The 22,971-nt window shown below is 43.0% G+C and overlaps 1 protein-coding gene across 1 annotated transcript; it reads right to left on the reverse strand.

The window, feature by feature from the left end:
• Positions 1-631: 631 nt before the first annotated feature.
• Positions 632-10,771, reverse strand: VMA21 (vacuolar ATPase assembly factor VMA21). The gene is made up of 3 exons (XM_054214797.1): positions 10,640-10,771; positions 8,749-8,858; positions 632-7,286 (listed from the first exon to the last, which is right to left on the reverse strand). The coding sequence occupies exons 1-3, from the start codon at positions 10,693-10,695 to the stop codon at positions 7,144-7,146; spliced, it is 309 nt and encodes a 102-aa protein (XP_054070772.1). The 5' UTR covers positions 10,696-10,771; the 3' UTR covers positions 632-7,143.
• Between the last annotated feature and the right edge of the window lie 12,200 nt (positions 10,772-22,971).

A 22,971-nucleotide genomic window follows, 5' to 3' on the forward strand; every position in this document is an offset into this window, starting at 1 on the left:
ACAGCTGTGATCAACTGAACTTGTGCTTATGTAATCAGCCATATTATTGCATTGCTGCATCTTTGATTAAAATTGCAGCAAATTAGTTCTGGTGCCATGCAGAATTACCTGTTCGCTCTTTGAACCAAGTTCATAAAGAGCACACAAAAGTTGTTTATCCCATCAAATTGCAATTTGGACTACGCAGCTAGAGCACAGCTGACCTGAGGTAGAAAGTTCACAAGCCACTCAGCTCTGCTTCCAAATTAATCCCTTGCATAAGCCTGACATAATGCACACACGGCTTTTTGGCATGGGCAGGCTTCTCGAAGAGCTGCACCACACATTCCCAGGTGCTCTCTAAGATTTCCTTACCAAAAGGCTCAATGTAGTTTTCTTTCAGAGCTGGAAAAGTGAAAGCAGCCTGGATCACACTGACAATGCTACTCAGGGTACTTCAATGTTCTTAAGTTTTGTAATATGCTAAAATAAAACTACATTTGAACACAAGAGTTGGACTGTTTTGAACCTAATAAGCATATGACAACACAGAAACACGCTATTATTTTAGTGTTGTTAATTACCCCTCCCAAGGCCCATGATAAGTAGCTATCTGATAAAGAATTGTTTATAAAATTAGAAACTTTTTCCCCCCCTTGGCATTCCTGTTTTCACACCTCAAATACCAGAGCTGATAGCACTAACAGTTCTGAAAATTAATGGGCAGGAAAGCACAATCCCCCACCAACTTCATCTCTCCCTACAAAGCTCAATGTAATCTTAACTAGGGACCACAACAGGTGTCCCACTATAGAAAACATTTGCTCCCATCGAATGCACTTGGCAAATAGCCAGGAGAGGTAGGGAGAGAAGTGCTAAAAAGAGTGAGGAACTTGCTGCTGCTTGCAAAAGTATAATGGGTTAGAAATAAATGCTAGCTAGAAATAAAGGAACTGTCTTAATGTAACAGATCAGTCATTACCATGAAGAGAGGTACCATTATAATTTTATTTCAAATATAAAAACCAAGTAAAGATCCAGTTTTCACTTAGTAAAATTGGGAGCTGTGAAACAGCTACTCCTCAAGATTACTTCTAATAACCCTGTTGAAGCCACTAAGCATTAAGGCAAACCCTCCTGTTAAACACACAGCACACAGAATGTTGGGTTGAACCTGCAGATGATGAGCTCCAGCCACTCCACATTTAAACACAGCTAGCTGCACCTAACACACAGGCAGCCATCAAAACAGTTCACACATCCAAATCATCAGAATCACCTTTGGTTTGGATTTTTTGGTGAGGGCATACTTTACCCTGGGAGAAAAAAAAACGCTGTATTGAAGACGTACAAGCTTCTACAGGAAACTGCTCTAGCATATTAAGCATCACCCACAGCTTGCTAATTCTACGGGAATCGTTCTAGGAAAGAGCTCCAACTGCAATAAGGTTTCAGAGCAAGATGGGTTCTTCTGTCTTCTCTATCAGACACAAAACCAACTACACATCAAAGACTGACTCCCTTGCAATGAGCTGTACGAAGCAGTGGAGATAAACTTCGGTACTTCCAGTTGATCTCCGACAGCAGCAAGGCCTTATTAATAAGAGTCAAGCAAGTTAAGAGAAACTCTGCATCTTGAGGATGAAAACTGCAAAGGTATTAAATGTCTCCTCAGTGCTGCCTGCAGAACTGGCCCACACCCACAGCAGTTTTGTTTCTTTAATTTTTACTCTGTTACTCTCACTCATAAATCATCCTTCAATTAAAAACAGTTTTAGTTAATAACACACCCCCTGTGCCTATGCTGTGAGCCATTTACACTAAAACTATTAAACTACACTGTGTCGAGTGCCAACTATAAGCATCAACAGCTTTTTTTCCAGAGGAAAAAGAGGGTTGTGAAACGTGACAGCAAACCAGCATCAAGAAAACTCAGTAGCAGGCATTCAGCTGGACAGTCATCAAGTTAGCTACTCGCCTTTCCAAGCTCCTCTCCCTGGTCATCCTTCACCACTGAGCTTCCCAGTCAGCATCCCTGCCTTCAGAAACTGGACCACCATTAGCTCTGTCTCTTGGTTTCAGAATGCAAACTGGGAGACCAGCACCTAAAAACCCCCTGCTTTCTACAGAAATCCCCATTGACTTCTCCCCTACTTTTTCTTACAATTTTAGGTTCAAACAGCACTCAAGTCCCAAGAGTTTTCCTTCGTCTCTCATCTTAAACTATACCCTCACTGATTCCGCCCTCCTAACAAAGGGACTGAAGTTGTATCCCACCATCTCAGAAATTCAGACAATGACTGAGGGGGCCCCAAACGACACAGTCCTTGCTGCAAGCCCCATTCAAGCACAAGCAAGCCTCCCCTCACAGAGAAACAGCAAGCACTGTTTTCTATGAACTTGAAACAAGAAGCTCGAGTGTCTTCCTTAAACTGAGAGTTCATCAGAGCTAATGAAACATTAGAGTGGCAGTTGCTCTTTGGTGTTTTTAAAGAAATATTTACACTCCAAGGGCTTGACCCTGCCCTAAGAGATGACTCAGAACCAGTAACAATGCTAGTCTGTACAAGACCAAGCTGAATAAATGTGCCCCAGATCACACATTGCAAAGCTGTCAACCTATGAACAACTTTAATTGGAAGTTAAAAGTGGAACTGGCTTGCTATTTTGTATGATTTACATTTAATATTTCAGATCAATGGCTCTGCATAATCCCCTGGAGAACAGGGGAATAAACACTTCTAAACAAAAACGTACGGTGCCTCAGTCATCATACAGCAAGCTGTGCTAGCCCGTTCCAGTCCTCACCATACCCCACCTCCACCCCACCTCCCCAAGTCACTCCGTTGCTGCACAGGACCCCTTCCTCCCCTTGTCCCATGGGCTGCAGCCCACCTAAATTTCCGTCATACTCAGATTATGTTGTTTTGTAATAATACATTTGTGTCTTAGTTTGCTATTTTAAGGGCCCTCTCCTTTCCCATCTCTTACTCATCTGAGCCATTACCAACAATACCCCTGCCTGGAGGCTTTGAGCACACCCTGTCCAATTGCGTGGGCGATCAGAAGCCTAAACACAGTTTATTTAACTACAATAATTGCGCAGCATTCTAAAAAACGTCAAAAGTGCAATAACATCAGACATTTGACTGTTCACCAGTGCACCCAGAACGTAATTTTTCAGCTAGCACAACCTCCCTTCCCCCGTGACAGGCATCAGGTAGAAAAGCCTGCCACCTAGTTTGTCATGCTGCATTAGCAGCGTGGCAAAATTACATCCTTCAACTTCCTACTGGCTTGACAGTGTCCAACAACCACCACTGTAAAAATTACACAGGAGGCTGGGGGTTTTGGGGGGTTGATTCGTTTGGTTTTTGTATAGGGTTTTTTGTTTGGTTTTAATGTTAAGTGAAAGTTATTACTAGGCCGTGTCTTACTTAGCAAAACACAGGTAAGTAGTATTTTGTTTTGCTTCAAATATATTGTAAAGACTTTTTAAAGTTCTTGTACATTAGTCAGTGTTAGGGTATGACAAACAATTCCTGTTAACAACATGATCACCAACATCACCATTTTCTCTGGAGACTTCCTACTTGGTGCTAGCACTTAACAGATTAATTAAGTCAGGCATCCCTAACCACAAACCAAAGCTGCATACCTTCATGGGCTGGGTACCCACCACAACGTTCTGCAGGCATTTAAAAAACCAGAGACGATAAGAAGTGCAGAAGAAGAAAACTAAACTCATTTTGAGAAGCCACTGATTTTCCACTTCTCAATTCCCACCACTGCCTTTATTATTTATAGTCTTGGAAAACATTCCAGAAAATTTCTGCTACCATCTCAGTCTCAAGGTATTTCCTCACTGCTAGACAGCATTGCTTGCTTTAGCTAAACTGCCTAATTGTCCACCTATAGAAACACATGATGGCCCACTAAGTGAGACGCAATTTTGTAGTACTGAATGGCTTATGCACACCAAGTTTTCCCAATTTTGTCTTGAGCAACAGTTGTCTCAAATCTATTCCTAGTAATGAACAGACTTACAGTACCACTTTAAAAGACATCATTTTATAGAAAATAAAAAACAAAGCAACAACAATATTAATCACTCCACAACTCTGATCACTTTCCATATTTGTACTGCATTATTTAAACCCTGTAAGAATCACAATGGCCATTAAACAATTAAAAATTGACAGGAGAATTTGCTTTGACTTTAACAGGAACATCAGATACATAAAAGGGAACACTCAACCTAAAGAGAACGCAACAAAGCTCATGAAATATAATAAATCTTAGTATTGGTAAGGCACAACACAAGTCCCAGTAGGGTATCCACTCCATGTACACTCTACATTGTACGGCTGCAGTTTCTGTCCTTTGAGCTCCCTAGTCACGGTGTAATTCCACCGCTTAACTGTTTTCGTTGCACCACTTACCTGAGTGGTTGTTTCAGCTTCCAAGCATAGGCAACAAAAACCCAGTACATGGCTGTCGCTATGCAGAGACTCACGTGTTGCCTCTTTTAAAAAGGAGAACATTGAGGATCAAAGCATTATATTCCAATGGATGGATTAATGCTCAGCTCGTTACCCTCAGCTGCTGAGACATTATAGTGCCTAAACTTATAGCACAGGTCAAACTTTTCAGATTTTTGTAATTAAACAATTATAATAAGCAATTACTTCCCTATTATTCCTAGGAAATTAACTTAGTGTCTAAGGATCCTGCTATGTGAAACACAGAATACATATAGCACAAGACCCAGCTAGTAAAGCATGACAATTATGTTCCCATTTATTCTCCACTATAAATAGAGTTAAAAAAAAAAAGCTACTGAACAGTGCCACACCTGATCTATTTGTTGTAAGCTGAGCATCGTTTTAATACATAAGCAGTATTAAAGAGATTATTCAAAACCTGTTAAGCACAAGTGCTTGTTTCCTGGATTTTGTATTACAGGGTAGTTTTTTATTAAAAGGCAGTATTTGTTCAACAGTGTACAGTTCATATACTGGAGAACAGGAAGCCAATATGCCAACGTACAAACTAAAGTTGTTTTTCAAGTACTATGAGACCGTTCTCCAGTTCGCTGACAGCAACCTGACAATGGGCTTCTGGATGAGAAAAGTTAACATTTTGGAAGCAAAATGTAAAAATTGATTTGTGTTAGTGTGACATGGTGTATACGCTCATGCACATCTGGGATGGGGGTGGAGATGAGATGGATGAGACCTGGGAACACATTCTGCAGGCCACTGGGCATGGGTAACAGATTTTTGTTGCATTTATAGGTAAGTTTTACCATGGACAAATGAAGCACCAAAACCATTCCAAGCCCTATATTAAGCAAAACGCTTCCAAAAAAGGCTCAACTAATACAACAAACTGGAAAACTCAAATTAACAGAACGACCTCACACACAACAGCTTAACAGTTATCATCAGTGTTAGGAAAGTTCTATGCACTGCTAGAACCTGAAGAAAAATGTTTCATCTCCAGACTAAAAAGCTTGCTAAGAACAGTACAACAGTGAAGTGAAATTCAGGTTATCCTACAACACAAAAATCTCACTGTGGTTTGAAGACACAAAGTTTCTACACATAACCTAGAAAAAAGAAAACAATCAACATATTGTATCATTTCACAGTCTACAAGTTAATATTTATGAAGAGAAGCAAATATTCCATGTGATCACTCTTGTGTTCCGCTTCATAAAGGACACTTGCAGATGGCTACAGCTTGTTTTCTCCTCCTTATTCCTCTACTAGCCATTAGAGTGGCTTACAGCTGTTACTGATATTACTTTACCACATGAAATCCAACTACATCCTTTAGCAATTACCAAGGAGACACACAGATGTAAAGACATAAAAAAATGCTCTGCCATTTTCTCTGCATCATCAAGATTAACTGTAGAAGAGTGAAAGACTAGCAATGCAGTAATATGAAAATCCTCCCAAAATGAAATTAAAAGAGTGACTTTTACACCGTAATAAAAAAATACATATGAAAATGAAAAGAAACTTTTTATTTCACATTAGAAAAACATGACCTGAGTTTCTAACCAGTTGTATTTTTCAATTACTTCTAAACTCTGAAATATATTATTTATGTCTGTCACACTGTGCTGCTTTTTTCCTGGGGTAGAGTTCATTTTCTTCATAGTAGCTAGTATGGGGCTATGTAGTGTTGATAATACAGAGATGCTTTCGTTATTGCTGAGCAGCGCTCACACAGAGTCAAGGCCTTTTCTGCTCCTTGCCCCACCACACCAGCAAGGGCCAGGGGTGCACAAGGAGTAGGGAGAGGACACAGTGGGGACAGCTGATCCCAACTGGCCAAAGGGATATTCCACGCCATGTGGCATGATGCTCAGCAATGTAAAGCTGGGGGATGAAGGAGGAAGGGGGGGACATTTGGAGTTATGGCATTTGCCTTCCCAAGTCACCATTATGCGTGATGGAGCCCTGCTCTCCTGGAGATGGCTGAACACCTGCCTGATGAGGGGAAGCAGTGAATGAATTCCTTGGTTTGCTTCGCTTGCGCACATGGCTTTTACTCTACCTGTTAAACTGTCTTTATCTCAACCCACAAGTTTTCTGACTTTTACTCTTCTGATTCTCTCCCTCTTCCCATTGTGGGGAGTGAGTGAGCAGCTGTGTGGTGCTTAGTTGCCAGCTGGGGTTGAACCATGACACCCACAAATCAGGAAACTATCCACAGCAAAGTGAAATCCCATCTTTTCCATTGTAGTTGGAAAGTGAGTAATGTACCCTTTTAAACTAGCAATTTAATTACTTGAAAGTGTAATGCTTGCTTCATGCCAATATTATGTTCAGAGCAAGCCAGAAAAATACTAGGAACAGCAAAAAATAGCTACAAGATTTTTTTTAAAAAATATATAATTATTTCATTCTAATTCCAGGTAAAGACCTCCTCAGCTCCACCTAGCAGAGCCTGGCTAAAGAACAACTTCCATCAGCATTAAAGAAAACACTGGTACACATTCAAGATGAGCACAAGTCTTATTCTAACCAGAGCTGAGGCATTAGCCTCACCTTTGTACACGTGTATTATACATTTTGAAGAATGCTTTTCCTTCAGCTCAGAAAAATTTAATTTACAGTCTGTAGGCATCACATGACGATGATCTTCATTCTAGTCCTGTTTGCCTTCCCGCCACTGTCGAGAACCTTCATTCCATGCTACATATACAAAGAGAGCAAGTACCACATGAACAGTAACTACAGCGACTATGGCAGCATAAAAATAGCTGTCTCTGTCGGACATTCCTAAGGTACCTGAGAAAATAAAGAGAGTAAAGAATATTAGTTATTAGGAATACTGAAACAGCAAATCACAATTCTTCCTACAGACCAAAGTTACATTTACTCCTGTATCAAAAGACTGAGCTCAGAAAGATTTATAGGAAAAGAATTCACCATGATCATTACAGACTTTGAAACTATTTCTAGAATAAAGCAACACTGCACTTATTCAGTACTTAAAGATAAAATATCCTGGTTTTGAAGTCAACAGCTTAAGAGTTTTATAACATTCACTGTTTCTGTTACTATCTTCCAGCACAAAATAATCCTCAACATCTTTTCTTCATAAGTGTAACTCTTCTTGTGGGGCAGGAAAATGGGGGAAGTAGGATAATTATAGAATTTATGTGCCAATATAACAGGATAAAACAGTAGAACAAAATTAAATTTAGAGGACTTCTACCTTCTGTATTTAAACCAAAAAACAATAATTCCTCATCAGTTAAGATACATGAATGTATCTCACATGAAATAAGCCTTCAAATATCGGAAGACAAAATACCAAAATACCTTTTCTCTTCATTAATTTAAGAAAAAAAACCAACGAAACAAAACCCCACACATTACACCACACCAAAAATACCACCCTTCAAACACAAATCCTATCAGTGCTGACACATCTTGCCGTTAACTGACACAGTAAAGTTAAGGGTCAGCTTGCCACACCTCAGGTAAAAAAAAAAACAAAACCAAACCCAACAAAAACAACATGCTTAAAAGGATCTTGAAGGTTACTTAACTTCAGCCTTCAGAACAACATACAACAGTACACACCAATGAAGAATCATCTTGGAACAACTTAGTTTTATATTCACAAACTGCTCTTAAAAGCAGCAGCATTCTCCCTCCCTCCCTCCCTCCTCCCTGCTTTTGAAGGAGATACTTCTCTCCTGCAGTATTGGGAAATCATTAAAGCCTTGCAGAAGCAAGGTTAGAACATGGATGGTTGTTAGCTTTTGGGTTTTTTTAATTAAAAGAAAGCTCAACAAGCAACCACATTCACTATCTAAAACTGGGTATGTGACTTAACTGGTTTACACTGACAAATGCAAGTACGTTCTAAGAAGCAAAAAATAAACCCAGTAAACAACATTATTCTGTCTTGAATACACAACTAGTTTGCAACACCTGTAGGAAACATATCCCTGATGCTGCAGGGTGGTGTTAGCTACCCTTTAGCAAAGGGGAACAACGTACCTGTATACTATATAAACCACTGTATAACAAACAGCAAATATCAGATTGCAGACCACAATGCAGGGAAGGATGCATTGACCATTTATAGAATTTTCTGTTCTAATTAGACATTACAAGGCCTTTAGTCTGCATAAGGAAACAAATACTCAAAACAAGAAGGTGAACAAAGATGTTATTAGAGAATTGTGCTTTTCCTCTTTTTTGTAACAGTAGCGCTAATTGGCAGAAACAGAATTACCTTCAAATACATAAGCCTTTGATGAAAAATATAGCCCAACAGGTAATGTGATCATTAGAGCTGTGAAGAATAGAAGTGTTCTTAAAGTTGATGTTAATGAACCCTCATTTCTGAAATAAATAAGAAAAGTTACATACAGAAGAAAGTTGCAATATATACACCTGAAACAGGACAAGAGCTTGTCCCAAACAGAAGCCAATTACTTTTCAAGAATTGAGTACATATATCATTTGGAAGCAATAAAGACTTTCAGTATGCATTTGTTGGTTGCAATAGAAAAATCATAGTATTAAAAACAATGTAATGATTCTGCCAGCCAAAGCTCACAAACACGACTAAAAACAGTATTTAGATTTTCCCTGTTATTGGTTTGCAAGCATTAACAACATAGGGGGTTTACATTAATACATTTATTGGTGTAGTCTCGCATAATTATTACAGATCTAATATTAGATACACATACACTTGTCATATGACAGTATTCTGCATTAAAGCTTGCCAAGTTCCTTTTTTTTTTTTGAAAAAAAATACAAGTCTAGAAAACTGACAAATCCTACAGGCCAGGATACAGAGGGAAGTACGCAGAATGACTTGAACGTCTTACTGTTGGAAGTGAAGTTCCTTTTTACTAGGCATTGTTCCTCTATTTAAGATAATTTCTCAGTTTCTACTGAGAAAGTTAGAATAACTGTAGCAATAATCAGAACATAGAGCCAATACACAAAAAATGTAAGTAACTTTTTTTGCCTTTACAGACCTAAACCTAGAAGACCTTGAGCAAGAGAATCATGAGGGATTATGTACTTGGTAAGGTCTCCCTGAACTTGATCTGCTAGAACAGGTTTTGTATATACAAAACATCATATACAGCTTGGTTTCATATGTGCTTCAACCAGTTTTCACTTGCCCTGCTTGGCTGACTACATTATTTTATGCTGAAGGAAACATGTAAGCCAAGCAATACCCTTATGACTTTCAAAGACTACCAGATTCAATGGCATGTGTCCTTTAGGCTTTGAAACACAAATATGCATAAAAACCAATTCACATCAGGGATACCTAATTCTTAAAACTCCCAGGCACCTTCACAGCAATTTTTATATAAGTAGTTTCAAGAATTTTTATCAAGACATATTTGTGCTATAGAATATTACTTGAAATCACGTTTTATTCTCAACATTTCTTTGGAAAAACAGGCAGAAGTGGGAAAAAAAATAATCTCATCCTCTGACAGTCATCAAAAGACAACGACATGCAGCCACATACAACTTTTACACTAACGTAAACATCACTTTTTGCCGATCGTGTACTGACATACATTTAGGTAGCACATTCAGAATCTTTTCCTTTGCTAGAGTTTTTCCTCAAGGTCTGCCAGGGTGGAAAGCATAACCCCAGTCAAACTCTCCGTATGGAAATTATAAGTTATTCTCTATTTAACACCTATCCATAAAAGAATAAAATGACCTCCAGCTTATTACCAAAGTTGAGAACTCCACTGTTGTCAAATCCTTTTCTTAAACCGACACACCCTCATCACTTCCCTACGCAGCAAAAACACATATTCGTGTATAACCTCAGCCCCAACACGGAGGTTTTAAGGGACAGACCAGCCTCCACGCTCGGGTTTCGGGGCTGCCCGGCGGTACACCGCAGGGCCAAAGCAAACCCGGGGCCTCCTCCACCTCCCCCGGCTCCCCTGGCCCGAGCTGCCGCTCCCCTTGCCTCGCCATCGACTGCTCCCCCCTCCACCCCCGACCGCCGCCACCCCGGCCCGCCGCGGCCTAGCAGACACCCCATCTCCCGGGCAGGCTGCGACCCGCCACCAGGCCCCGCCGGCCCGCAGGGGCGCCCGTCCCCTCCCGCCGCCAGGCCCTTCCCCGAGACTTACTGCCTAAAGTCGGGCGCGGAGGCCGTGCTCAGCACCGTCTGACCGTAACGCTCCATCACCGCCACCGAGCCCTCAGCACCCCGCGCTACCGAAGCTTCTGGTCTGCCGGAAACGCGCCGGAGGGGGCGGGCGCATGCGCAGGGCGGCAGCGCCGCCGTCTCCATAGCAACCGCGCGGGGCTGTGGCGGCCTAGCTGCGGCCGGCGCTGAGGGCCTGGGGAGGTGGCGAGCGCCGGCCGCTGCCTGCTAGCCCGGGGCCCAGGCTGCGGCCATGGTTTCTGTTGTGCTTGGACGAGGTCGTCTGTGTGCAGGGACAGCCACCCCGTGCGGGCTCACCGCGGCCTTGGAACAGCGGCGTGATCTGCGCGGCTTGAGGCCGCTTTCCTCGAGGGAGATGGAAAGCGTCTGTGCATGGCTAAACGGCAGCAGAGCACACCGGCACTGGAAGGTACTGGGTGAAGGTCAAGGCTTGCCAGCAAATGGCAGCCGTCTCGGTGCCAAAAAAAACCATTAAAATAATGTTATTCAGATGTTTTGATAAACTCACCAGTACAAAACACTATAAATGAAAAAACACTGGCTAAGGCTAAGGGCTAAGAGAAACCTGGGTCTGTTCAGCCTGGAGAGAAGACTGAGACGGAACCTCATCAATGCTTATAAATATCTAAAGGGCGGGTGCCAAGAGGATGGGGCCAGACTCTTCTCAGTGGTGCCCAGCAACAGGACAAGGGGCAACTGGCACAAACTGGAACACAGGAAATTCTGTCTCAACACGAGGAAAAAAATCTTTACTTTGAGGGTGACAGAGCTGCCCAGAGAGGCTGTGGAGTCCCCTTCTCTGGAGATACTCAAAACCCGCCTGGATGTGTTCCTGTCCAGCCTGCTCTGGGTGACCCTGCTTTGGCAGGGGGTTGGACTAGATGATCTCCGAAGGTCCCTTCCAACCCCTACCATTCTGTGATTCTGTAAAAGGAAACTGCAAAGTTTCTCTGTGTTGTCCTGTTAGGAGGGAGTTTTGTTCTCTTACAGGTTTCCTGCTCTCACGGCACTAAAGTTAATCAAAACTCCTTCTCCAGCCAAAGATGAAATTTCTGGTCAAAATCTGAGAGAAACAGTCTCCGGTGTAACTAATGGGTGCTGCAAAATGATAGGCCAAGGACTCGAGTGGATTTCACTGTCCTGTAGCTTGGCTGAGCAGTAAGCGTTTTCAAGATGACACTCTGCTTAAGCTATTAATTCACATTCTTATTGAAGCCACTCTACTCTGCTTAAATACTCGCCAAGGGATGGACTTGAACCCAGCTTTTCAACAGAAGACCAGAGTGTTACGATCTCTGTGCTATGCAATCAGACTCATTTGCAAGGGAATTAATTGTTTATACTCAATGAACAGCTCTAGCAGGAATGCAAAGCATTGCAACTTCTAAACAATAGCTCTAGAAGCCATTTAATTGAACATTGCCATTTAATTGAATCTCATATACCACAGCAATAACCTTTTATGGTAAAACCATGTCACTGCCATGCCACTCAGCCATGCCAAACCTTAACTGTGTGAGTCACTGACTCCACACATGACTTTCCTCATGTTTTCCTGCAGCGTGCAGACATCCAGCGTTTCTGCAGCCCAGCACTGTGGCTTCTGCCCTGCTCCTTGCTGCGGTGCCACATAGCACGTGACACAGCATGGTGACCTCTTCTTTCTCTCACGGGCCAGCATGGCACCCTGCTACCTATGACCCTGGAAGAGAAGAAATACAAAAAAAGAGTTGTTTTCCTTGCAAGTAGTAAGATTAGGAAATAAGCACTTTGCTCTTGGTAACTCCTGCTGTGGGCTTTCCTCTCAGAGCTTACTCTGAGTGAATTTTCCTCATCTGGGCTAGAGCCAATGGACACTATGCTGCACCAGCAGCTATAGTGGGTACAGGTGGGAGGGAAGGCGCCATTCTATCTGCAGCACTGATTTTCTCCCCTCTGATAGTGAATAGTGAGGCCTTTTATTATGTTTTCCCCAGTAAATGTGAGAAAAAAGGTGAATTTTGTTAGAAGCATTTTTTTTCAGCAATGAACGTAGCTCAGTGGGCAGCTCCCTCCTGTTTTTTAAGATGCAGTACAGTTCTGGAGAGGAAGGTCAGGCTCTTGTGGTCACACTTTCACTACAAACCAACAAATTTTATGCTGTTTTACAACGTGACAGCCCTCCTCTCATTTGATTCCATTGCTGACTGAGCCAGCAAGAGAGACGATTTTCATGAGGGGGGCAGAAAGGGGCTGATGTGGACCAGGGCAGTGCCTTGTAGCCCATACCCAGTTGGATGGGGATGGAAAGAGGGTTTGCTGTGTAACGTGAGCTTAAAACTTCAAACTAGTTCTTAAAAACATCTAGTTAAACTCCAGTTAGCCACACCAACCCAAATGCGTGAGCAGGTTTTGTTTATTTATGGATTACTTAGCGAACAAAAATTATTTGGCAAAAAAAATGGTGCATAGTTAAGATATGAAAAATATGAATGTGGGTGCAGCGAACATTTAGTCACCAGATACATGATGTTCTTTCCACTTCTGGTCTGACTTTCCTGTTTCTTTCCCCAGTAGGAAAAGCAGTGACATAAGACAGTTTAATAACAAAACAACAAATCAAGGAAACATAAAAGTGTAATAAGTCTCACATCATATAAACTTACCATAAAGATGCATATCAGTCATTAGAGAGTAGCAAATCACTCAAAGCTTAACAGCCAAGTCGTTAATTTTTAATATAAAATTGCTTCATGTCTCATCACACTGATGCTTTCATCTACTAGACTAATAACAATTTTGCTGAATGATTTCCTGCATGTTTAACTGCTTTTCTTTCATGAGTGCATAAGGGAAATACAAAACTATTAGAAAAATTTTGCAACTGTGAGAAAAAAAAAGCTATTTATTTGCATTTTTGTGTCAGTTATTTGAAAAGATCTGATGCACAAAGTCTTGTCGGTTTGCTTCAGGTTTTATACATCAAGTATTCTGACATTTCAGGCAGACCACAGACCTGTCTTACCTTTTGGATTATAGAACAAACACAAAATTTGCCCTTAAGCAGAAACTGTGCTGCAAGCACAAGAAGTTGTACACAACAACTTGGCAGAGACCAAAGATCTGCTATTCTAAGATGTTATCCTGAACAACAATCGCCAGGGGATGCTTGAAGAATATAAAGAATAAAGCCCATACAGATAATTTCTTTCCTGTCCCAGCTCCCCGCAGTGAGCTCTATGGAGAGGACTCTGCCTGCCAGTGACGGGATTCCTGTTTGTCCAGCAAGTGGAGCGAGAAAGCCTGTTAGTCTCGTAACTCGGGCCATGCACCTCCAAGTGCTCGGAGCATTTTCTTTTCCTCCTCAGCTTCATTCTGCTGCAGCCCCTTCAGCTGGTCCCCGTGAATTGCCTTACAGCCTGGCCTGTAAAAGACTAAAAGCAACCTGAAAAAGCAACCTGTGTAACTGCTGAACTGCTGAACTTTGTTCATTTGAGCTCAATTTGGCGTAGGGAGCGCATTTCAAAATTCAGACTGAGCGCGGAGCCTGTGCGGACAGGGGTCTCCATCAGCAAGGGTGCGGAGCGGCCAGAAGGTGCCTGCTGAAGCAATACCATCTAGTGGCAGATGGAGATAAAGAATCCCACCAAGATGTGCAGAGCTAGAAAGGTGAAAACTGAACAGATAATATTTAAAAACAAAACCACCTGCTTGTGAATATTTTTTTTCAATGGTTGTTTCCATACTAATGTATCAAAAAGGAAGATGTAAAACATGATCAGAAAAGGAGTTGGAGCGGGGAAGGGACCATGGTTACTGGGGCCAGTAACAGGTTACAAGGCCTGATCTTGCAGAAGTGCTAAGTGACCCCAAGGCTCTGGCTTTTGAAATGAGATTTCCCAGCAACAAACAAGCAGTGCTGTGCAGCATCAGCTTTGAAGCTGTTAACCACGCGCTTCGAATTAGTAAATGTTTTTACGTGGTTAGAGCTTAGCCCCAGAGGAGGTGGTGTAGAAGAAAGAGCAGCTCTGATACAGGGCTTTATTTCAAGTCATGGTTTGCCATGGTTGGGGGAAGGATGTGTGACATTTGTGACTGGGTTCGCAGTGTGGAGGGACAATTCCTATATGAGAGAGCTGGCATTTGTAGGGAATGATGTCTTTTATTACATCATCTGATAGAGCTCGAGCAGACAGACAATTGTAAGGCGCTCTCAATCTCTTTTGTTGAATAATAAGGACTTTTATGCTGTAACACTGTCCATTTTTTTTCCAGTCATGTAGTTGATCTAATGAAAGACGTTAGCTCTTCCTACCAAACCCTTCCTCTTTCAGTTTCTTGACGTTGTTGGCTCCAGCAATACTACAAATACTCTCTATTTAACTGTTTTGTGAACCTCTACACCCCAGAAAGAAAGAGATACGTTTCACAAAAGGTGAAATGATTGCCTTGGCTAACTCTTCATGATACTCCAGGCCAAAAGCCCAGCTTTTCGATACAAAGCGTAGAGCATGTTGCATAGTTGGCCACCAGCTTCTGTGGAAATAGAACCAGAGTAACGTTAATGATTTGGGTTAGCAAAGATACCATTTGTAAGGGCATTATAGGAGTATATCCCCTGTTACAGTCCTGTTGCTGTTATTGCCCATTCCAGGATAAGTTAAAGCAAAGAGCTAAGACACCCCTATTAGCTACTGGAGCTTAGAACTCTCACAGTCTAATTTCCACCTCCCACTATTATTGCTGTCATTTTGCAAAGAAAACAGGGCTACTGATGGAAGTGGCTGTCTTCCACACGTGTTGTGAAATACCTGAGGCACCTACATTAATAGAGTGGGAAAGGCTTTGTTCCCATAGCTGTTATAAGTCCACCCTTACTTACCAGTTACAGGTGAGACTCTTGATACTGACGGAAAGAGAAATCCCCTTTTTCTGTAGAGGCAAACGTAAACAAAGGCTTACATGTTTCATGCAATTAAGCCAGTTTGTGACATTTTATACCTCTGCCCAGACAAGCAATGCTGGCTACAGAGTGAACATTGTGGATTTGTGTGGCAGGTTTGGGGGATACTTTTCCAAAAAATTATGGTAGCACAAATGCACAGAAAACACAGCCCCTTCCCGCTGCTATTTGAGTTAGCTTTGGAAAATACAGCAGGTTTTTGTGAAGGTGGCGAGTTATAGGGGTGACATTTCTCTTCTACATAATATTAAAAAAAAGCCAGATAGTCCGATACGGTACATCAGGCAGCAGGGGAAAGACCCCATGCTGGGGGCAGCAGCCTCACAGCACTGGTTTCCCATGATGAGCAGTGTATAAGAAGTGCTTGGAATTTGAAAACCCTCAGAAAGTTCATTAAAATCCCAGTTTTGAGCTACTGTAGCAGCAAGCTGCAAAGGGACAGGCTTATCCCTCAGGCAGGCAGGCAGGCTGCTGTAGTGCCTGGCACCCGCATTCAACTGCAGGGGCTTGTAGGGCTTGTTTTATTTCACAGCATCAGTGCATTCAGGGTTTACCTCTGAGCTCAAGACCAGATGAAAATCTAGTCCTCGACTGTAACTTGATCACGCGCGCAAAAGAAAAGTCACATCTAACTAATTCCGCACTAGATTATTAGATAAAATTTCACAGTATTGTTTAGCTGAGACAGACCAAAACCACTTTCCACCTTTGCCAAAAGGGTTTTGTCACAAAGGGGAGATTATTTTTCTAGCTAATACTAGAAGTTTTCCAAGAAAAAAAATCTTCAGCAAAGGCAGAACAACTGGGCTGCTCTAAGCACCGAGGAAAACCATCAAAAACTGGAGACCTTTCTACCTTAATATCCAAACACAAAGACAATAAACCATTCATCTAGGGTTATGTGGGGTCGTCTGCATTTATTCTGTGTTAAGTGTTTATCTTCCCTATCTGATTCTCTAAGGAATTTACCTGCACCTATACTAGAAAACCAATTGGGGCTGATGCACAGGCATGAACTCTACCTGCCATCATCCTCATTCCGTCGTTGCCAGCTTGTCCCTGGAGTGGGTTTGTCCTGCGGCAGCCAACGCTCAGCAGGCACCAAGCAGGGACAGCCGGGCAGCACCAGGTTCCAGCAGGCAACGTAGGAAAAAACATGTTCTCTTGCTGTGTTCACAGGCACCACTGGAAGGAAGACAGTGGCTAGAACAAATACAACCAGGCAATACCTTGTACAAGCAGAGCGGGTTTTGAGTTTGGCATACTTGCATCTAGGCAGGATGTGTCCAGGGCTGCAGTGCCTTAGGAGCTGCAGGGGAAGAGAGATCCATCAGCCTGAATGGCAGGGGATTGTGCGACAAACATTAAATGTGTCCCTCAACTCCACACATACAAATGAACTCGAAAAGCACTTGTTTCCTGGACAGGTGTAGAGACAGGTTTTATAGAGTACAGAAACATGCGTGGGTTTTATGGCTTGAATAATGTCTGCTCATAAAAAAGGATATTGTTTTATACAATGGGAACTGTAAGACTTTATGCCTAATAGCTCTGGGATGACAGACTTTTTCCTTCAAAAGATACCCTCAGTAGCAGAATTACAGCCATGCCTCGCTTACAGGTGAGCGCAGAAGGAGCAGGAAGAAACCTGGGTCTCCACTAAGTTTTTCAGAAGGGCCCACTGTGAAGCATTCCCCTTTGGCTTTGAGACTAATATTATTGGTGGGAAATAAGAGGGAGAGGGTCCTTTGCGATGGGTCTGGATTATGGCCATACCAATGTGGCTTTCCTTCTGTCGTAGAAGGCATTTCTGCTGCCTATCAGTCAAGTTGGCCAAGTTGTTACGTTACAGCCTTCTTCCCCAGCGCATGGGGTCAGATGACAACAGAGTGATGCTGTTTGCATTCTGTCCCCTGTGAGACACGTGCCGATGGGAGACTCACAGCTCCCCAGCTGCTCCAGCACTGGCCCTCAGGATCTAGTACTATTATTTCAGCAAAGAACTGGCACATTTTACCTTCATCTTGCAGAGTGGGAAACAAAAAAAACCAAAGCCCCACATACTTGTAAAGGATGCCTGTAAAGACTGATGGTTATAAAAGTGACATGGTGAACAAAAAGTTACTTCTCAGTGCTATGACTCTGGCCCATCAGAAATGGCGGAGAATGAGGGTGAAAATATAATTACCATTATTCATATGCACGAGGGCACACTGACTGTAAATTCCCCTCCCCAGATGTGTGAACCCCTATCTCAAAGGCTGCTGTTCTTGGCAGACCTGTAATAATACAATTACATCACCTACTGCTAACGTCAAGTCCTTGAAAGGAGGGTATGGGGTAAAAGTACTTCCAAAGCCCATGCAGGGACATGAATGCAAATTCTCTGTTCTGAAAGTAATCCAATTTATGAAATACAGTCCTCATCTTGGTTAGGTCTCAAAGTCCCAAACTCCTTCAAAATGAATCAGAAACCAAAGGTTTCTGGCAGCAACCAGGTCCTGGCAGACCTCTTGCCACCTTTTTATAAACAGAACTTTTTATTAACAGGCACTGTGAGCAACTGGCAACAGAGACTACAGACCTTTAAGAAGGTCTTAGTTGCACAGTCAAACCCCAACAGATTCAGCTAAATACTTCTAGGCCTCTCATTCCCATATCTGATCCTAAAGAACCTGCCCAGGTCATAGAAACTTCTCCAGATGGTGGCAAAGAAGGGACTTAAACTGGCATTTCTCATATCATGGTTATGTGCATGAAACAGATTTTTTTTTTTCCTTTAATATGAAGGAATCTTCTGAGGATTTTTACGTAAAACTACTGTGTTGATGATAGATAAGTTAAAATGAAGCAACGGGGAGAAATGCATGTATTTAGTTGTTGTTTGCCCCTGTTTTTTGTAGCCGTTAAAGAGCATTGTGAAAAATTGAGGTAAAGTTAGAGGCTTTGTATATTAGTGTGCAGGTGCAAAACTTAGAAGATAAGGTGGAAAGAACAGCTGCTGTATTCAGAAGCGGCCCCCGAAAGTAGCCAAAGTTGGTGCATTTGAGTGCTCACCATAGTTCAAACAAATAGTACTACCAGATGAGATCTACAAGCCAGCTATGTCCAAGCTGTGTAAACAAACTGGGAATAAAGATAAAATAGGCAAACCGCTTTGTTTGGCTGACTAGGTAAAGAGCATGCTTTGCGGGACAGTATTTCTGTGGATCACCAAAGAGAAGAAAGAATTAAAACTGTCTCCATGCTCCAGAAAAAAAAGTCAGAAACACAGATGTCAGCTTCTCCTAGACATCTCAGAACTGCATCTCTTCACTTCCTCAAACGTTTGGCTTTGTGGTGGAATTACCCGCTCCCAAGGGAAGAGAAAGAGGGCCTTCAGCTGAGCTGTTGCCACTCAACATTCCCATCAGTGCTGTGGCACAAGCTGAGTTTAGGTGGACCATAGGACCCTCAAGCTGAGCAGAAAGTTTTGATTTAGATAGATAGATAGATAGATAGATAGACAGACAGACAGACAGACGGATGGATACAAACACCTACATACATATGTGCTTTAAACCAGAGATAAGTAAGACAGTGATTAGGAGTAAATAATACTATATCACAACAATTAGTGATACTACTATATGACTGCACTGTGTGGGAGGATTTTAAAACCTGTCATTTCTTTGTTGAAACAGTCCTAAAAGTGAAGGATTTCTGATAAGCTTCACAACATCAATTACATGAAAATTGCTTTCCCTTCTTCCTGCTCCTGAGAATCTCTATTTTATTTTCATTGCAACTGACACAAAAAGTGGTCCCTGTTCAGCCTGTGCCCTGGAAAGCATTGCAGAGATCCAGCACGCTGGGCGAACCCCACCACAAAATTCATAAAATTTTATAAAATTACCAGTTTTTCTCCCATCCTGTTACATGCTAAGCCATCCATCAGTATGACAGTGATGTTATTTGCATTCTCCGGTAAAACGAATGGTAATACACTTACAGCCATACAGGATGCCAACAGCTTAGGATGTAAGCCAGACTTCCTCAACTCAATTAATAGAGAAGCTAAATTTTAAGTGAGACTGTGGGTTCAGTTCTGTCCTTTGCGTGTGGCATCTTAATTAGCTAATAAAAATCTCCAAGGTCAGCTACACTGACAGGAGTTATTTGTATGGATCCAGTACTCACCCAAAAGATATTTGAATCCAGCCAGAGCCCCACTTGGGCTTTCAAGTGAATGAACACTGCTCAAAGGAGCCCATGAATGTCTATGTTTAACTTACCAACGGCACAGTTCACAGTTTTTCCATCAAGAAGAAGGGAGAGGTGCAAGTCAGGCTTCTCTCTTCACCCAGCTTTCCTGGTAGGCACAGGGAGCAGCAAGTCACCAGGAGATGCTGCGAGTGAATCAACAGCGTGTCCTCGCTCCTGCCCAGGGCTCTCCAGCGAAACTTTGCTTTATCCAAAGCACAGAGCCTCACACTTCGCTCCTGGAAAAAGGTGAACGCAGCACGTGCCACTCAGCAGCAACCAGTGCACAAACGTGTAGTCAAATATCTACAAGGGTTGTTCATTTCTACGCTTTTAAAACACAAATATGTATTTGTTCAGTTTATCCTTCCACAGGAAGGATAAGGAATACGAAAGTCTGGAGCTTTGGAGATTTTCTTATCTGGAGATATCAAAAAGATAGGAGAAAGTCACCACTTTCCCTGCACACCAGAACCAGCGCTGCTCTCCCTGGACACGTGGAAGCTCTGCTCGCAACTCCTCTGAGACTTCACCAGGGACATGAGTTGTAGCCTTTAAATTTCACATGGGAAAACAGCTGAAGGTCTCGGAGGAGTTCAGCATTTAGACTACATTTTTGCTGATTTTCTACATAAACTAGCAAAAAAAGGACAAAATACTCCAAAGCTGCTACTGGAGACCCCTGTGTAGTCACAGGGACAGATAGGGATCCTTGGAGCAGCTCTCTATCGGGCAGTGAAGGGCCCTGCTCCACAGACCCCAGCTGGATGGGATGCAGTCACAGGGAGACATGAAGAGGGCAAAGCACCCTGCATGTTGCAGAGGCCGGTGTTTCTCAACCTTTCCCTTCTACATGATAAACCCTCCTTCCAAGTGAAGAATTCTCATCACCTCTAGTGTTTTCAGCACACAGGCAAACACATCAGTGCTGCCTCTGTAATTGGTTTGCGTGTAGGGACTTGTGTGTTTTGAGAAGCTGAGGAAGAACATGGAGCCTTGGAGGACCTTGAGATGCAGAAGTCTGGGCAAGATTCGCTTTGCTTTCCACTGTCATAACTTTCCATTACCTCATGTCTCTGCCCCGTGACTTCCCTCCCCATACAGGCGCACACTCCTGTTATCCGTGTGAAAATGAGAAAACATCCCTTCCCTCTGTCAGGTCTTTCACCAGGACACCAAAAGATTGTTACCCTTTCTCATCCCTCATCCACAGCTGAACCAACTTCTTCAGCAGTAGAAGTAGCCCCACAGAAGTTATCCACTCGGTGCTGCATGAAAGGCCTCTGCTCTATCATCCCCTCATGGTAAAAATTACAGACAATAATTAAAGTTAGTAATTAAACATGTTAGAAAATCTAAAATACAAAAGGCTTCACTACATGCTAATTATGCTTCAAGGCTGCAGCGAATGGCACACGTCTGAGTACGAGGTGTACTGTTCCATGTCCTGTACACATGGAAACGTGAGCACTAGTTCCGCAGTAGCCCAAGGCTAGAAGATGGATGCTTCTGTTTCACTGACACCCGCTGATGATGTGGCAATCATTTTCTAAATAAATAATCACATTTCATTGAGTCTCCCTACCTCATTCTCGTAGGAAGGTGTTTCTCTTGCTGGTCTTTCCTTTGCTTGTTACTGTTTCTGCTGAGGTTAATAGGAATTTGGTCTTTAACAAAATCTCATGTTAAGGCTTGATGACTGTTGCACGCAGAGATAAAAAGGTCTCTTTTTCTGGCCAATTATTCTTCAGCGTAGAAGGTCCCGTTGAAAAATTAATCTGATATATTGAAAAATGAGTAAGTATGATGCAACTGCAGTTTATCAATACACTCGATTAGGGTGTTCCTTTCACTGCTATGGCAAAAGTACAATCTTTCCCCTGCGAACATTAAGGAGCAAACGCTTAACTCTGAGTCTTAACTTTATGTGCATGGGGTCTCGATGCTGCTGAGCTGCTCCTGAATACGCATACGATAGGGCCAGCAGATAAACTGTCAGCTGTACCTGCCCTGGAGCTAGTTTTCCACTTATCTGAAGGCAATTGGTGCTTGATCATATTACCAGTCACGAGACTCTCCAGCATGCCTGGAGCAGAGGGACTTGGCTTCAGTTTGATTTCCCCAGCCCTGCCCCTATGTTAGACATTCAGATACTGCACACTTTTAGGGTTTACTTCTTCTATAGATGCAAATGCAAAATGCCACAGGGCATTTCATTTCTTTTTTTTTTTTTTTTGTCCTTCAGGCCACTTGTGGAGCCTGCAACGTCTCACTCCTCCCCAGACCCCGACATTGCTCATTTGTTTTCCTCCCCACAGAGTGGCCTTATGGGACACAAGTGACACCAAGCCTTTTGAGGAGCCGAAGAACAAGGTCCTCCTCAGAGGACCTCAGCAAAGTCCTTTTTGAGTGGTCCAGCAACGAAAATCATACCAGAAACTTCCTTGATACTTGTCAGCATCTCAGAGCCTCAATCTGTTTCACTGTAGGTCACTACTAGCTGCAAAAGAAGTGGCCCTGAAAGACAGCAAAGCTTCGTCTGGCTGCTGTGCTTCCAGAGCCCAGCTGCAACTGTCCTGTTCCTCGTTTTAAGCAGTACCCCTACCAAGGAATCTGTGCAGATGCTCTTGAGCCTGCTTCCCGGCTTCTGGATTTCCCAGTGTTTTGAGGAGCAGGAGACCAGGGTGAATCGCACCAAACAAGGATTAATTCAGGTGAGCGAGAAGAGACCTGGTGAAAAGAGGGGATACTTCAAAGAGCCTAAGACAACGCGTTCAGTGCCGGGGATCTCTTCCAGCCTTCCCCCTGTGCAGAGTGCATTGCAAATTGAAACACCGCATCCCGTTCGTGCTTCCCAAGCACGATTCCTGCTGGTGCCAGGCCTGCAGTACGTTAGGTAACGAAACCCTTCACCTCCCCCTGCCACCGAACGGGGCTGGAGGCAGCCCCAGAGCCAGCACACCCTGGTGCTCCTCCAGCCGTGGCACCTCCCTGCCAGCAGCAGCCGAAACGCAGAGCCCTTGCGCGGGGATGCCGTCCCGGGAGGCGGGCAGGGCTGGCGGAGGCTGCCCGGCGCCCTGGGAAGGCAGCAGCCTCTAGATGGTGCTGCT

The sequence above is a fragment of the Rissa tridactyla genome, chromosome 9 (assembly GCF_028500815.1).
Source record: "Rissa tridactyla isolate bRisTri1 chromosome 9, bRisTri1.patW.cur.20221130, whole genome shotgun sequence".
Taxonomy (NCBI): Eukaryota; Metazoa; Chordata; class Aves; order Charadriiformes; family Laridae; genus Rissa; species Rissa tridactyla.